This window comes from Mandrillus leucophaeus, unplaced genomic scaffold (genome assembly GCF_000951045.1).
Source record: "Mandrillus leucophaeus isolate KB7577 unplaced genomic scaffold, Mleu.le_1.0 Scaffold62, whole genome shotgun sequence".
Classification (NCBI taxonomy): domain Eukaryota; kingdom Metazoa; phylum Chordata; class Mammalia; order Primates; family Cercopithecidae; genus Mandrillus; species Mandrillus leucophaeus.
In genome coordinates, this window is record NW_012106697.1 from 5,182,408 (window position 1) to 5,199,712 (window position 17,305).

General features: G+C 40.3%; 2 protein-coding genes across 5 annotated transcripts in view; one reads left to right on the forward strand and one right to left on the reverse strand.

The window, feature by feature from the left end:
- Positions 1-12,422, forward strand: part of PRIMPOL (primase and polymerase (DNA-directed)) — a 47,479-nt gene extending 35,057 nt beyond the window's left edge. For 2 of the 3 annotated variants that reach the window (XM_012000162.1, XM_012000164.1), the window contains 6 exons: positions 1,097-1,185; positions 4,387-4,476; positions 4,554-4,662; positions 8,972-9,054; positions 9,139-9,185; positions 11,994-12,422. In XM_012000162.1, the coding sequence (XP_011855552.1) occupies positions 1,097-1,185; positions 4,387-4,476; positions 4,554-4,662; positions 8,972-9,054; positions 9,139-9,185; positions 11,994-12,251 (676 nt within the window). In that variant the 3' untranslated portion in view covers positions 12,252-12,422. The remainder of the gene's footprint in view (positions 1-1,096; positions 1,186-4,386; positions 4,477-4,553; positions 4,663-8,971; positions 9,055-9,138; positions 9,186-11,993) is intronic. The other variant, XM_012000163.1, reaches the window with a different exon arrangement.
- The window catches only part of CENPU (centromere protein U), a 44,215-nt gene continuing 38,462 nt past the window's right edge, over positions 11,553-17,305 (reverse strand). For both annotated transcript variants that reach the window (XR_001008247.1, XM_012000160.1), the window contains 2 exons: positions 15,420-15,576; positions 11,553-12,867 (listed from right to left, as the gene is read on the reverse strand). Coding sequence is in view for 1 of the 2 variants with exons in the window: in XM_012000160.1 (XP_011855550.1) it covers positions 12,754-12,867; positions 15,420-15,576 (271 nt within the window). In the remaining variant the exon portion in view is untranslated. The remainder of the gene's footprint in view (positions 12,868-15,419; positions 15,577-17,305) is intronic.

Consider the following 17,305-nt stretch of genomic DNA (forward strand, 5'->3'; position numbering starts at 1 on the left):
TATAATACTGTAAAAACCCTGCTAGATCACCTATACCTGATACAGTACATCCTCTATATATAATACTGTAAAAAATCCTGCTAGATCACCTATACCTGATACAGCACATCCTCTATATATAATACTGTAAAAAATCCTGCTAGATCACCTATACCTGATACAGCACATCCTCTATATATAATACTGTAAAAATCCTGCTAGATTACCTATACCTGATACAGCACATCCTCTATATATAACACTGTAAAAATCCTGCTAGATCACCTATACCTGATACAGCACATCCTCTATATATAATACTGTAAAAATCCTGCTAGATTACCTATACCTGATACAGTACGCATGCCATATAGTTGTTATACTGTATTGTTTGTAATTTGTATTATTTTTATTGTTATTTTTATTATTATTTTTTTATTTTTTATTTTCACTTATTTACTTATTTTTTTGAGACGGAATCTCACTCCGTCACCCAGGCTGGAGTGCAATGATACAATCTCAGCTCACTGCAACCTCTGCCTCCTAGGTTCAAGCAGTTCTCCTGCCTCAGCCTTCCATGTAGCTGGAATTACAGGTGCCTGCCACCACACCTGGCTAATTTTTGTAGTTTTAGTAGGTGGGTTTCACCATGTTGGCTAGGCTGGTCTCGAACTCCTGACCTCAAGTGATCAGCCCATCTCAGCCTCCCAAAGTCCTGGGATTATAGGCGTGAGCCACTGCGTCTGGCCTATTTTTATTGTTTTTTAAAAAACATACTTTTGATCTGCAGTTGGTTGAATCTACAGATGTGAAACCATGGACACAGGGCTTCAGCAGTCCTAGAGTCCCTGATCCATTCTGTAATTGAGGATAGTATTATAAGTAATCACCAACCTACTCTTTAAAAAATTATTTTCTTTAATTGACAAATCATATTTTTTATATGTGTAGGGTTCGTGGTTTTGTGGGCAAATGTGGAATAAATGTCCTAGAACAATTATCTGCTGAACAAAGGATTTTAATGAGGAACTATTAGGAATTCAGCATCCTTTCTGTAGCCAGGCCTTGTAGTTCCAGTGTAATGGTGCTTTGTTTCTTTTACCTATTTCTTCTTCAGGTTCTCAGATACTTTACGAATTCTGACATGTGACCCGTCTCAGAATAAACAAAAAGGAGTTGGATATTCTAACAGTATCGGCACTTCAGGTAACTTTTTTGATGTTTGTTTTCTTTTTAAGACAGCATCTCTTTGTCACCCAGGCTGGAGTGCAGTGGTGCGATCTCGGCTCACTGCAGCCTCCTCCTTCCAGGCTCAAGCCATCCTCCTGCCTCAGCTTCCAGGGTAGTTGGTTCTACAGGCGTGCACCACCACGCCCAGCTAATTTTTGTGTTTTTAGTAGAGATGAGATTTCACCATGTTGCCCAGACTGGTCTCGAACTCCTGGGCTCAAATGATCTGTCTGTCTCAGCCTCCCAAAATGCTGGGATTACAGGTACAAGCCACTGCACCCAGCTACTTCAGATAATTAAAAAAAAAAATTCCTATCAAAATGTAAGGATACAGAATCTGTTTTGCCTTTAAAATCTTAAATGTTAAGTATTCATAATCACTGATCTTTCAAAAACTACCTCTAGCCAGGCACACCTATAATTCCAGCACTTTGGGAGACTGAGGCAGGAGGATCACTTGAGCCCAGGAGTTAGAGACAATCCTGAGCAACTTAGCAAAACCCTATCTCTACAAAAAAATCCAAAAATTAGCCAGGAGTTGTAGTGCATGCCTGTCGTCCCAGCCACTCAGGAGGCTGAGGCAGGAGGATCTCTTGAGGCCAGGAGGTTGAAGCTGCACTGAGTCTTAATGGTGCCATTGCACTCCAGCCTGGGCAGCAGAATCACACCCTGTCTCAGCCAGTCAGTTAATCAATCACTCACTCATCTACTTCAGGGTTTCTATCTCAAATGCAAAAAGTATGAAAAAGATGTTTATTAAGAAGTATTCGCTGGGCGTGGTGGCTCATGCTCTAATCCGAGTACTTTGGGAGGCCGAGGTGGGTGGATCACCTGAGTTCAGGAGTTTGAGAATAGCCTGGCCAACATGGTGAAATCAGTAAAAATATAAAAATTACCCAGGCATGTTGACAGGTGCCTGTAATCCCAGCTACTCGGGAGACTGAGGCAAGAGAATCGCTTCAACCTGGGAGGTGGAGGTTGCAGTGAGCTGAGATCGTGCCACTGCACTCCAGCCTGGGCAACAAGGGTGAGACTCCATCTCAAAAAAAAAAAAAAAAAGTATTATTCACTAATGTAAGTTATTTGTATAAAATAAACGCATAACAAAATGAAAACTTAAATTTCTTTTTCACCCTTCTGTCCACAATCAGTCAGGTAAATACTGCAGTCATTTTCTATTTAACCTAGAAGAGCTTTTCCTATGTTTCCAATATATGTAGAGAGATCTTCCTCAGTCTTTTAATGGTTGTGTAGTTTTTCATGGTACAGCTCTGTCATAACTTACCCATTCCTCTATTGAAGAACATAGAGCGTTTTTTTCAAATATTTCTTACATAAACCCTCCAGTAAACATTTTTATACACATATTTTTGTATATTGTTGTTATTTATAATAGTGAAAAAATGAAAGCAATCTAAATGTACAGCAAAAGTGAGTTGGTTATATACTATGAAATCCTCTAGCTGTTTAATTTAAATTTATGAAGCCTGTATAATGTGGAAAACACCCATTTGTGATGTTAAAAGAAAAAGTAGTCTCTAAAATTATGTGTATAGTATGATTACAAGCTTACTTTAAAATATAGATAACATTTTCTTATGTTTATTTTCTTCTGTTTCATATGTATTTATAGACATTGATTTAGAGTCCACATCTCACATTTCCACATTAATATGTTTTCCAATATTTCTCCAATTATATATATCATTTTAGTAAGTGAAACATAAACTTCATTTAAAGCAAACTTGGATCACAAGGTCAGGAGATCCAGACCACGGTGAAACCCTGTCTCTACTAAAATTACAAAAAATCAGCCAGGCGCGGTGGCGGGCACCTGTAGTCCCAGCTACTCCGGAGGCTGAGGCAGGGAATAGTGTGAACCCTGGAGGCGGAGCTTGCAGTGAGCCGACAGAGCGAGACTCCGTCTCAAAAAAAAAAAAAAAAAAAAAAATTATACTGGCTGGGTTCGGTGGCCCATGCCTGTAATGCCAGCACTTTGGGAGGCCAAAGCAGGCGGATCATGAAGTCAGGAGTTTGAGACCAGCCTGACCAACGTAGGGAAACCCCATCTTTACTAAAAGTACAAAAATTAGCCAGGCATGGTGGCGGGTGCCTGTAGTCCCAGCTATTCAGGAGACTGAGGCAGGAGAACTGCTTGAACCCGGGAGGCGGAGGTTGTAGTGAGCCGAGATCACGCCACTGCACTCCACAGAGCCAGACTCCGTCTCAAGAAAAAAAAAAAAAAATTAAACGATACTTAAAATAGGTCATTCTAAATTACTGCAGTAGCTTTTTAGAAAATATAATTGGATTGTCAGTACCTGCCAGCTAAAGGCCTCAGGGCACACACCTGTAGCAGGTCAGCTGAGTGTATTGCCAGGGAAGCGATGGCCAGCACACACCACGGGGAACCTCAGTAAAGTGGGGCATCTCGGGAAGAGGGGTTGGAAAGGACTGGGAGGATTGGATTTGGGCTTGGAATGGGTGGGCGGAGGGAGCACACCAGGAACCCTGGGGTTTGTTCTGCGTTGGGTGTTGTCAGGCACAATTCTATGACTGGTTTTCTTAGTAAAGCTTAACTGAAGGGAAACCAGAATAGAAATTAACAGTGTAATTTGTTAAAAACAAACGAACAAACAAAAACCAGTTGCTTATGTTCGCTGAGATCAGGGGTGTTGGTCATTTTTGTGGTTTGGAAGATGTTCCTGTTTTGTCTATGTTCGGACATGATTACCCAGGGGTTATCTTTGTTCCTTGAGTCCTCATGACCACAGGGGCCTTATCTGTTGTTGACGTTCTGTGAGTGCCTGTGTTCACAGGACAATGCCCAGGCTGAGGTAGGCGTGCCAGGCTAGCGCGTGGCAACACCAAGGCCTGGCTGATGGAGCTAGGCCTGTTCCGGATGTGAGGCGCTGCCTTTCTGTTTGCCAAAATGAAGACAGCAGTTGAAATTATTTCAAGCGCTTTTCATGAAATTAGTTAACATTTGACCTAATTGAGAGGTTTGACTTTTACCTGCTTCCTTGTAGTATAACAAACATGAATTGACTGAAATTGCAAAAAGTGAGGGAAGGCCGGGAGATTGCAAAACCCATAATTGTACTCAACAGCATTTAATCAAATGTAACTTCTCAGCTTTCAGCGATTGTAATTTATAAATCATTCTCTCTGTTGCAGTAGAAACCATGGAAGGTTTTCAGTGCTCTCCCTATCCTGAAGTTGATCGTTTTGTTCTTTCTTTGGTGAATAAAGATGGCATTAAAGGAGGTAAAGTTAATCTCATCCTTTGTTAACTGTTATATGATAGAGTGATAGTACCTTTAGAAACATTATTTGCATTTTAGGAATTCGGCGTTGGAACTACTTTTTCCCAGAAGAATTACTGGTTTATGATATTTGTAAATATCGGTGGTGTGAAAACATTGGAAGAGCCCATAAGAGTAATAATATAATGTAAGTAATATTAATGATTTGTATGTATTTAACCAATATTATATTTTAAATGTTTATAACTTTTAAATAAAGTTGAGACTATGAAAACTATTTTGTTTTAAAAATAAATTTAGTTGTTTTAAATTTCTTTTTTTTTTTTCCAAGACGAAGTCTTGCTCTGTTGCCCAGGCTGGAGTGCAGTGGTGTGATTGTGGCTCACTGCAACCTCTGCTTCCTGAGTTCCAGCAATTCTCCTGTCTCACCCTCCTAAGTAGCTGGGATTACAGGCGCCTGCCACCATGCCCAGCTAATTTTTGTATTTTTAGTAGAGACGGGGTTTTACCATGTTGGCCAGGCTGGTCTCCAACTCCTGACCTTGTGATCCACCCGCCTCAGCCTCCCAAAGTGCTGGAATTACAGGCGTGAGCCACCGCGCCCGGCTGTTGTATTAAGTTTCTATTTGTTGTATATGGTTAGCATTACATAATATTTAATTTCAGTGTAATTATTGCATTGCTTCTAGCACATCAGCTTTATGTGTACTTTATTTGCTAAGATAATAACCGCTTAGTATATCTGGAGAGGACAAAGGTGGGGTTGAGTAGGGCTGGGAGAAGGCTGTGGGCGGGGTGCAGTGGGGATGGGAAGCGTGCCTCTCCTTCCTGTTGCCATTGGCCCTTGCCACATTATGGACTCTACGTTGAAAGTGCGCAGGTTTAGGCAAGAAGGTATCTCCTCAGTTACTGTGAAGAACTGGAGCTAGGATTGTGTTAACTTGTTCAAGACACAGCGTGGTATTGAGGGAACTAGTAGTTATTGAATGCTTGGTATATATGCCAGGCCCTGTTTGAGAGATTTTCTTTAAAATGCCCATGGGAAGAGGAGGGAAAGTAAAGGATGAAGTAAAGCCAGAAATAGGACTTTAAAACATAAAAGGATGTGATTAGAATAGAGATGAATAGATACCCAGTAGTTACCAGTTATGATGTGAGAAATTTTGCTGTTTTTTATTTCATGTCAAACCAACTCCTGTATCATCGAGCATATGTGGCCTGTGTGCTGGACGTGGGGAAAGGATCGGGACGCTCTTTCTGGGAAGCTGGAAACACATTGGGTAGCATGGTTCGGTGCCATACTTGATGTACTTAGATTAATTCAGTTTTAAAAAAGCTTGCAAAAACTGTAGGCTCAGTACACAAAGCTGTAACACAGAAAACACGAAGGAGATCAGTGCCATAGTCGGGACATAACCACAACTATCAGTTGACGTATCTTCTGTTCTCTTTTGTACGCATATTAACTTACCAAAAAATCATTATCACATGGTGATCATAACACCTTGTATTATGTCTCCATGATCTATTCTATTTTTTACCCGTAAAATGTATCTTACGTACAAAAGTATAGATAACACACTTTTTTTTGTTTTCTGAGACAGAATCTCGCTCTGTCGCCCAGGCTGGAGTGCAGTGGCGTGATCTCAGCTCACTGCAACCTCCACTTCCTTGGTTCAAGTGATTCTCCTGCCTCAGCCTCCCAAGTAGCTGGGATTACAAGTGCGTGCTACCACGCGCAGTTACTTTTTGTAATTTTAGTAGAGACGGAGTTTCACCACGTTGGCCAGGCTGGTCTCAAACTCCTGACCTCAAGTGATCTGCCTGCCCTGGCCTCCCAAAGTGCTGGGATTACAGGTGTGAGCCACCTCACCCAGCCGATAACACACTTTTATAAGCACATTTTAAAGACTAAAATGACCACCTGTCGTATCTGCCACCCACCTTAAGAACCAGAACCTGATCAAACCTCAGAAGCACCTGTGGGCCCAACCCCAATTTCCCTCTCACCCTGGCCCTCAGAGATGGTGGCCAGTGTCCCGATTTGTGTTCATCTTTTCCCTGTTTTTATGATTTTTCCATGTATGTTCATATCTCTAAACAATATACTGTTTTCTTTTTGAGACAGTTTCACTCTTGTTGCCCAGGCTGGGGTATAATCATGCGATCTCGGCTCACTGCAACCTCTGTCTCCCGGGTTCAAGCAATTCTCCTGCCTCAGCCTCCCAAGTAACTGGGATTACAGGCGTGCACCACTATGCCCAGCTAATGTTTTGTATTTTTAGTAGAGACAAGGTTTCTCCATGTTGGTCAGGCTGGTCTCGAACTCCCGACCTCAGGTGATCCGCCCGCCTCGGCCTCCCAAAGTGCTGGGATTACAGGTGTGAGCTGCCGCGCCCGGCCATAATTTTGAACTGCATCCTTTCCCTCGCTTTGCGGCAGCATGTCTGTGATTCTCACCCACATTGCAGCGCGCGGCTGTTGTTTATTTGGGTCATTGTTGTGCCGCATGCCATGTACGTAAATAGAAATATGCCACAGTTTATTTTCCCACAGTGGACATTTGGGTTGCTATTATAAACCATGAAGGTGGGAACCTTCTTGTACATAGCACCTAGGACACACGTGCAAGACTTTCTCAAAGTGGACTTGCTGTGTCATGGAATATGTACATGTTTAATTTTACTAGATCATAAATCGTTTTCCCAAATGGATGTGCCAGTTTATAGTCCTGCCAGCAGTGTTTTGAGATTTTCTACTGTTCCATGTTCTCACCAACACTTTTGTATTGTTAGCATTAAAAAATTGGTTTTGCTCATCTGGCAAATATAAAACAATATTGTGGTTTTCATGGGAATTTCCCTGATTAATGAAGTTGAGGACTGGATAATCAAATTACATCCACGCACATCAGAAATCTTGCCCAGTGTCAAGCTTTACTAATAATGTCAGAATACAAGGAATGAAAAGGCACAAATGGGGCAGAGCAAGGCCCAGGGCATCTGCTCTTTCTGACTCACGCGGAAACCCGAGGCAGAAGTGCGCAACCCTGCGCACAGCGGAAGCGCCAAGGTTATGACTCACCTGCACTGTAGACTCCAGTTGCACAGCTGGGTGACATTTCCGGAAAGCGTGCCTCGTAATGCATCCATTCCAGACTGACTTACCAATGCAATTCTAAAACCAGAAACCTCCCGCAAAGAGCATTGTGTAGGTAAGGACTGAACGCCTAGCATTTGGTCCAGAAGTTCCCAGATTTTCTTGGTTCATGGTTCCCCTGGTGTCTTTTTCACGTTTTCTCTGAGGCCGAAAGAAATACCTGAGCTCTGGTAATGAATTTCAAACAACTTGGTAAGTGTTTATGTCCTAACAGTTTAGTGGCAGTTTGAATAATAGTATCCATTAAACTAAAACAAACAAAAAACCAAACTTTTATTTCATTCTTAAATACTATTACTTATTAATGGGATGTATACTCTCCTTTTTTTCATGTTTTTGAGACAGGGTCTCACCCTGTCACCCAGGCTTGAGTGCAGTGGCATGGCCCAGGCTTGAGGACAGAGTGCAACGGCTCACTGCAGCTTTCATCTCCTGGGCTTGAGCAATATTCCTGCTTCAGCCTCTCGAGTAGTTTAGACTACAGGTGTGCCACCATGGCTGGTTAATTTTTAAATTTTTTGTAGACGGGGTCTCTCTCTGTTGCCCAGGTTGGCCTCGAATTCCTGCCCTCAAGCTATCCTCCCACCTCAGCCTCCCAAAATGCTGGGATTACAGGTGTGAACCACCTCGCCAGGCCTATGTATGCACTCTTAAACTTTGGAATCAGATTAGACACCGGCCTCCCTAACTCATACCTTGTTCTCCGTTGATGTAATAATGGTGCTTTTTTGAGACGGAGCCTTGCTCTGTCACCCAGGCTGGAGTGCAATGGCGCGATCTTGGCTCACTGCAACCTCTGCCTCCCGGGTTCAAGCAATTCTCCTGCCTCAGCCCCCTGAGTAGCTGGGATTACTGGTGCCCGCCACCATGCCCGGCTAATTTTTTTTGTATTTTTATTAGAGATGGGGTTTCACCATGTTGGCGAGGCAGGTCTCAAACTCCTGACCTTGTGATCCACCCACCTTGGCCTCCCAAAGTGCTGGAATTACAGGTGTGAGCCACGGCGCCTGGCCTGATGTTAATGGTGCTTTTTATTATAACCACACCCCAAAACCCAGCTCTACAAAGATGCAGCTGTATTATTTGGTGAATACAGGTTGAGAATTGTTGTATCTTCCTGGGGGAACTTTTGTATCTACTTTTTGCCCTGCAGTTCATTTTGTGTGATTTTTGGCAACCACTGTTTTGGTTGATATCTATTTTTATCCTTTCACTTTTTAATGTTTCTCCATCTTTGTAAGTTTTAGGAATTTTTTTTGGAACAGCATGCAGCTGGATTTTGTTTTCTACCCAGTCTGGGTATTAATATTACTTTTTTTTTTTTTTTAAACATAAAGGATTCTGGTTGATCTGAAAAATGAAGTTTGGTATCAAAAATGTCATGACCCTGTATGTAAAGCAGAAAACTTCAAATCTGACTGTGAGTTACTAATTTTTACATTTACCACAAAGTAAAAATTCGATAGCCATAATATGTAATAGTTTTGCTGTCTTTCTGATTCAGGTTTCCCATTGCCTGCTGAAGTATGTCTCCTGTTTCTTTTCAAAGAGGTAAGTACAGATTTTAGTCTTTCTCCTTACCAGGGAGTTATTGGTACAATAGTATACCTGAGCCATGAGTGTCCAAATAGCTTTGAAACCCATTTGGTACCTTGTTTTCACTTATGACTGTATTGTAGGAATATATTGTAGTGATTTTCCCATTTCAGCACATACCTAATACACACCTTGTTTTTCACTGCTGCTTGAGAAGGTGTACAATTTCATCAGTCCCAGGCATTTAAGAAGTTTCCCATATTTTGCTTTTCGAAGTAACAAAATACCCATCTTTGTGTTTCTTTGAACATTTGTATCTGTAGGATGAATTTCTAGAAGTAGAATTGTGTCAAAGGGCATATTCAGTTTTAATTTTGGCAGGTATTACCAGATTGTCAAACCAACATTTTTCTCTTAAAGATTTTTATTTACCCAAATAATTAACATGCATTGTAGAATGAAATGAAAATACATAAAATTAGGTCAGGCACGGTGGCTCAGGCCTGTAATCCCAGCACTTTAAGAGGCCGAGGCAGGCGGATCACTTGAGGTCATGAGTTTGAGACCAGCCTGGCCAACATGGAGAAACCCCATCTCTACTAACAATACAAAAATTAGCCAGGTGTGGTGACCCATGCCTATAATCCCAGCTACTCAGGAGCCCGAGGCAGGAGAATCCCTTGAACCCGGTAGGCGGAGGTTGCAGTGAGCTGATATCATGCCACTACACTCCAGCCTGGCAGACAAGAGTGAGACTGCCTCAAAAAAGAAAAAAAAAAAAAACCAAAAACCATAAAATTAGGAAATACACAAAAAGCAAAAGAGGAATCTTCCTCACTCATTTGACCAGAGATAAATGATACAACTGTTTTGGCATGTACCTTCGAGAATTTATGTGTTCATTGTGATAGCACACATACTATTTCAGTTTTTTTTCTACTTGAAGTATCACAAATATCTTCAGTGGCACAAATTGCTCTCCATGCAAAGTATAGGATATTAGACCTCCACAAATAATTTGAGAGCACCTATTACCTCACACTTTGCCAACAGTGCTTGTTTACCTCGAATCACTACTCATCTGGTAGGCAAAAATGCAGTACCTCAGTTGTTTTAATATGCATTTCTTTAATGAACTTTTTTCAGATTCACTATTAGTATTTCTGTAATGAAGTGCGTGTACCTGTCCTCTATCCATTTTTCTGTAACTTTTTTGCAATAACTTAAGTACTCTTTTTGACATATTTCTTTTACTTTTAGGTTTTAGTTTGTGTTTTTGTTTTTTTTGGTCACATCTATCAGCTTTTTCCTTTATAGTGTCATGGTTAGAATAAAGTTACCTGCTACAAGCACAACAAGTGATTGGGTTTATAGTCTAGAAAATTCAGTCTGGTATCTCCTCAAGTTGTAACCCATGTCCATCGAAAAAAACTCCATCCGTTTGAAATGGTGGAAATTCCATTCTTGGTCTGCAAGAGCTGGACATAAAATAACTGATAGCCAAATTCTCTGGCAAAATACCAGGTTAAAATGTGTGTTGAAATAAGAGCAAAGTAAATTTTAAAAAACAAACTGTCTCCCAGAGGAGGAGGATTGTATCATCCTTGTTGGTCTGGATTGTGATTTAGATAGTTGTGGTTGCAGTGGATTTTTAAGCTTTTTCCGCTTATCCAGTAACGTGTCAAAAATGCCAAGTTGAAAGTACCATTGGGGTACAGTATTACTACTTGGACATAACTGTTTAAAATAATAAAAGATATATAATGAACACCCATGTACCTATCACTTGGTTTTCAGTTAACATTTTGCCTCGTGCTTCATCTGGTTTTTAAAAAAATATTTTAAACTAAATTACCAGTTGGTTTTATTTATACCTGCTTTTCTATTGCACTGAGCATTTTATTTCATTGGTGACCTGATTTTAAATTTAATATAAAGGTCTGACCTACAGAAATGTACAAGAATAAGGAACTCTGCTGTCTGTCCTTCATTGAGATTTGCCATTTGTTAACATTTGGCAACATTCGTTTTCTCCTTCTACTGTATATACATATGCATTCTTATTTTTGATGACTCAAACTGCAGACATCAAAACCCTTCATCTCCTAATATTTAAGCACGTAGCTGAATAAGACCTTCTGTAGATTTTTTAATGAGAGGAGGGTATCATGTTGTCCGGGCTGGTCTCAAACTCCTGGCCTCAAGCAGTCGTCCTGTCTTAGCCTCCCAAGTAGCTGGGATTACAGGCACGTGCCACTGCACTGAATAAGGACATTCTTTACATAAATAATTTTTTGAGAGGATCAACTAAATGTCTATACTGACGACATTCTATGGTAAAATAATTGATACAATACTATTATGTAATATACAATCCAGTCATATTTTGGCAACTGTTTTTAATCTTTTTTCAATCCATGTTTATAATTTTCTAAATACTTTAAAATTTAGAGCATGGGTAGTAAGTCCATTGTAAAGGTAGCAAATTTATCTTGATTTGTCTTCAGCTGGACTGTCCACTTGTTAAAAAATTAAATCTACTCTTGCTCTTCCTCCATTGGGGAATATTGAAAAGTATGTGTCACAGCACTGCAGGTAATTTCAAATTTGGAGTTTCAAGTGTGTCTGAGCTTCGGTGCAGCAATGTTTGCATCAGTGCACTCATTCCCACCGTGCGATATCGGAGACAGCATTCCTTCAGCATATTCACTTTAGTATCTGTCACTTAATACCTTACTTCAACATAGAGTATATGGTTAAATCACATATCCTGAGTAAATATTTTCCTGTCCCACTCTCTCACCCTTCCCCACTGAAATAAAGGAAGAAGAGTTGACAACAGATGAAGCAGATGAAACTAGGAGCAATGAAACCCAGAATCCTCATAAACCATCACTTAGCAAGCTGTCAACAGGTGCATCTGCTGATGCTGTCTGGGATAATGACATTGATGATGCTTATTTTTTAGAAGCTACTGAAGATGCTGAATTAGCTGAAGCTGCAGAGAACAGTCTTCTCAGTTATAACAATGAAGCAGATGAAATTCCTGATGAGCTAATTATAGAAGTATTACAAGAGTAGCTAGTTCACTATGGACACTTTTGTCACCAGGCTATAATTTGCCTGATATCTGTGAGATTTGATAAATATATCATTCAACCTGATAAGTTTTATCACTTTGCTTTCCAATTTTTGTTTTTTACTTCTATGAACCAATTTTATTAAAAATTACCTTTGATGTACTTAAATTCAATAGAAATCGCCTTAACTAATCAAAATTACATTCACATCAACTTAATTTTACAGGTTTATTACAGCTCATATCTGGGGCTGATTAAAGTGTCAACATTTTTAAATTACTCAAGATATTAACCAGAAAAGATGATTATGGCCTCTAAAACTATTGGACAAACTAATGCTATTTAACATTGTTCACAGCCATTTAATTTGAATAACAAATTTTAGATTCTGGCAAGTAGGCCATAACTTCTTTGCAAAACAATTTATTTATAAAAGTACAGTTTCAGACGGTAACAGCATGAGACTAGTCTTCCTATGGGCACATTTTAGTAGATTGCTCTTCTCATTCCTGGTCAAGGAGCTTCTCTAACTGATGGTTGATATTTCGCAGATGGCTTTCGGCTCCCAAAAGTGTTCTTGCTTTAAATAACAGGGCTGGAAGGCTGGATGAATCATACTGTTGAAAGAAAAAAACTTATATAATTAGCAATATCAAAAACTTACAACCTTGTCGTTATGTAGCCCAGTCTTATGACCAATGCAAATTTTGATTGAGCTTTCCATTAACTACTCCTCCTCTCGTTTTTAACTAGGACCATTAAGACAACTGGTTTTAATCCATTTCCTTAAAACATAATTGATCACAAAGTTGCTAGGGAGCTGCTCTGCAAAGCTTGAACTGATCTTCTTATCCCAGAAGACCAGTTGATTCAAAGAACTGTATCATCTCTATTATTGAAGACAGGAAATCATGCCTGGGGACACGTCAAGGCTTGGTTTTGGCAAGTCTGCTGGTGCTGTGTAGGGTCTGCTTGATATCATGTCTATTTTAAAACACAGAAAACTGTAAGATAGGTTTTACTTTAACTAAAGAACTAATGGAATGAGGACACCAGATCCATAAAAGTTCCTAAGAAAAAAAAAACCCCAAATCTATCATCTCAAGAAATTATTGGGAGAATCAATTAAATGTCTCAAAGGTTGCCAATCCAAATGTTCTTAATGATTAAAGTTAAAATTAGAACACAAACCCAACATAAAATAAAACACAACATCCAACTCATGATTTTGAAATAATTAACATTTTGAGACGGAGTCTTACTCTGTCAGCAGGCTAGAGTACAGTGGCGTGATCTTGGCTCACTGCAATCTCCGCCTCCTGGGTTCAAGCAATTCTCTGCCTCAGCCTCCCGGGTAGCTGGGATTACAGGCGCCCGCCACCAGGCCCGGCTTTTTTTTAATTTTTTAGTAGAGACGAGGTTTCACCATGTTGGCCAGGCTGGTCTTGAACTCCTGACCTTGTGATCCACCCGCCTCAGCCTCCCAAAGTGCTGGGATTACAGGCGTGAGCCACCATGCCCAGCCCCGATTTTGAAATAATTAACAAAGTCAAAATTCCAGTTGCAAATTGTATCTAAGGGTGCATGATTAAATTCCCCTTACAGAATTGTATCATACTTTGATAGTTTGCTGTTTAATATCATGTTTTCAAGATGACAGCAGAAAAGCTGTCATGCTGTGACTACCACACATGATAATGAAATTTTATACAAATATTTGACAAACTAATGTGTTCAAGCTCCCATGGGCACCTGCTCTAGGGAGGGATAAAGGGGAAGAAGTTACATTTGTCACTAAATGTTTAGAGTAAGACATATGCCCAAATATCTACACTCAATAAGGCAAAAGTGACAGTTACTACAAGGAGTGCAAGAAGGCACTGAGGTCATGTCAAGAACAGGATGCTCATCCAGTGGTGTTTTCCAGACAAGGCAGAGACACTAAACCTCGCTTTTAACTAAAGTATTATGTTCAAGCTGAATCAATGCTACAGGTAACTTCCCCAAATTTAGTAACCAAACTCCAAATCATAAGCTTTGGACTAGTTAGGTAATTTTTAAAAATACCTTTAAAAGCATTCTATTTCCAGATCTCTAATATGTAAACAAATCTTAGGCTCAGGAAAATTAACTTAGATCAGTGTCAAAACCTTAACATTGAATTTAGAAGTGAAGAATACAAATCTGATCATAAAATATGTATATATTACATATAATTATACATATTTTATATAAATTATATTAGGGTATACAAATTTTTTCCCTAGAGCTTAAACATTTCTATTAATCTGAGGCAGATGGCGTAACAGTAGCAAAGTCTGCAGTGAAAATCCAGAAGCAACTACAAAACATATTAAAACAATAAATATGTTTTCCCATTATATTCCCTTTTAATGTTTCTTAACTTTTTTTTTTTTTTTTGAGACAAGGTCTTGCTCTGTCACCCAGGCTGGAGTGCAGTGGTGCGATCACAGCTCAGTGCAGCCTGGACCTCCAGGGCTCAAGTGATCTTCCCACCTCGGCCTCCTGAGTAGCTGGGACTACAGGCACGCACCACCACACCTGGCTAGTTTTTGTATTTTAGTAGAGAGAGGGTTTCACCATATCGCCCAAGGCTGGTCTTGAACTTCTGGGCTCAAGGGATCTACCTGCCTGAGCCTCCCAAAGTGCTATGATTACAAGTGAGAGCCATCACACCCGGCCTGTTTCTTAGCTTCTAAAATCATACCTACCACTTACATGGAAAAATAGCTTGTTTTTCATATGTAAAAGACGCTGTGAACATGGGCTAGACAAAACAGAAAAGGTTGGTCTTTCAAACATGGCTGAGTGGTCTTATATGAATGAAAATTATAATACAGCAGAGTGTGATTTTTCAGTTGAGATTTATACACAGAATATAAACTTCCCTTGATGAAATTCAGCTGTCCGAGTGAAAATATCTTACACGAATCAGCAATTCTGGACATTACTCCTCCAGCCTTCATTAAGTAGCTAAGAAAAGTGCTGATATAATGAAGTTTCACTGGCTTACAGCGGTACTATTTTAGGTGGGCTCTGTAATTCTGTCTCTGCATTTGTCTTTCCCCAAAGCTTCTGATACTCTAGCATGAAAATGCCCTCCCGCAATCATCTTCTGAAGCATGGTAAAAAGTAAAATTGGAATTACCGTTTCCTTTATGTTTGGTTCTTTTGCTTGAACATCCGAATAATCCTGATAAAGCTGTTTTAAATTAGATAAGAAATATGCTGCATTCCTAAGGGAAGACTTTCTCTCTTTAAGTTCATCATATTTTGTTTGTAGTTGTTTCAGCTGTGGCTCTAACCTAAAACAAAAATAAGTGACATATAATAAAATGTACCAGCCTATCGTGTGTGAAACTGAGGTTGTAAGTACACTGAGCGAGTGTGAAGAACCGGGGTTGGCCAACTAGATGATTTGCTTTGGCTCTGAAACTATGAATGTGTAAAAGATTCTGGGTTTCAGTTTAATATGTGGGAAAAAAAAAAATCTCTGAAATACAATACACTATGAATAATTAGCAGTGACATTCACAGAAGAATATTCCTTATAAATGTTGAAATTCATCAAGCCATTCAAGTCTTCGGAACTACTGGATCAAATGTGTGTTTGGCTAACATTCAGAGGCTCGTGCCGGAGGAGCCAGGCACTACAGTCCTACAGTCTAACACAGAAACCACGGACAAAAAGCTTTCCCAGTGCTCCTTCCTCTTATCAAATCTTGTCCACTTTCCAAAGTCTAATAAAACCAGTGGAAGACGTTCAGTGCCTGGATGAAAACATGTGACCTTGGGCAAACTGTTTCATCTCAATGGCTGAGTTTCTTCACCTATAAAATAAAAAGGTATAACTTGGGTTTTATGGACCAACAAAAAAAATGAGGGGCAAAGGCGGCAAATTTTGTATTTTGCCAAATAAAGATTTAAAACACAACTATTCTCTAATATAATTTCATAAAAACGTCTTTTTTTTTTTTTTTTTTGAGACGGAGTCTTGCTCTGTCACCCAGGCTGGAGTGCAGGGGCATGATCTCAGCTCACTGCAACCTCCGCCTCCTGGGTTCAAGCGATTCCCCTGCCTCAGCCTCCCGAATAGCTGGGATTACAGGTGCCCACTACCACGCCCGGCTAATTTTTGTATTTTTAGTAGAGATGGGGTTTCAACATGTTGGCCAGGCTGGTCTCAAAACTCCTGACCTCACTGATCCACCCGCCTCAGCCTCCCAAAGTGCTGGGATTACCGGCATGAGTCACGAAAAGTCTTCCTTAACAATTCTTTACATTGAACAAATGCAGCGCTGGGGAAAACTCACTACTGAGCTGTCAGTCGCGGTCAGGAGTGCTGAATTTGGAGTCAGTCAGCTGACAGTGAATCCTAGCTCCCCCACTACCTAGGGCTGCGCCTCTGGGCAAGTTACCTCCCTGTGCCTTAAGTTTTCATATGGCAAGTTAAAATAATGATATACCATAGTTTTTCTTATTACACCTTTTCAAAATACACTTCTCAACTTCTAAATTTATATCTAGAAAAGAAACAAAAGCCTGTGCTTTAGGTTTTCATATAGCAAGTTAAAATAATGATATACCATAGTTTTTCTTATGCCTTTTCAAAATATACTTCTCAACTTCTAAATTTATATCTGGAAAAGAAACAAAAGTCAGTCTTTAAAACATGTCTCAGGCCGGGTGCGGTGGCTCACATCTGTAATCCCAGCACTTTAGGAGGCCGAGGCGGGCGGATCACGAGGTCAGGAGATCCAGACCATCCTGGCTAACACAGTGAAACCCCATCTCTACTAAAAATACAAAAAAAAATTAGCCGGGTGTGGTGGCAGGCGCCTGTAGTCCCAGCTACTTGAGAGGCTGAAGCAGGAGAATGGTATGAACCTGGGAGGCGGAGCTTGCGGTGAGCCCGAGATAGCGCCACTGAACTCCAGCCTGGGCGAGAGCTTGCGGTGAGCCCGAGATAGCGCCACTGAACTCCAGCCTGGGCGAGAGTGAGACTCTGGATCAAAAAAAAAAAAAAAAAAAAAA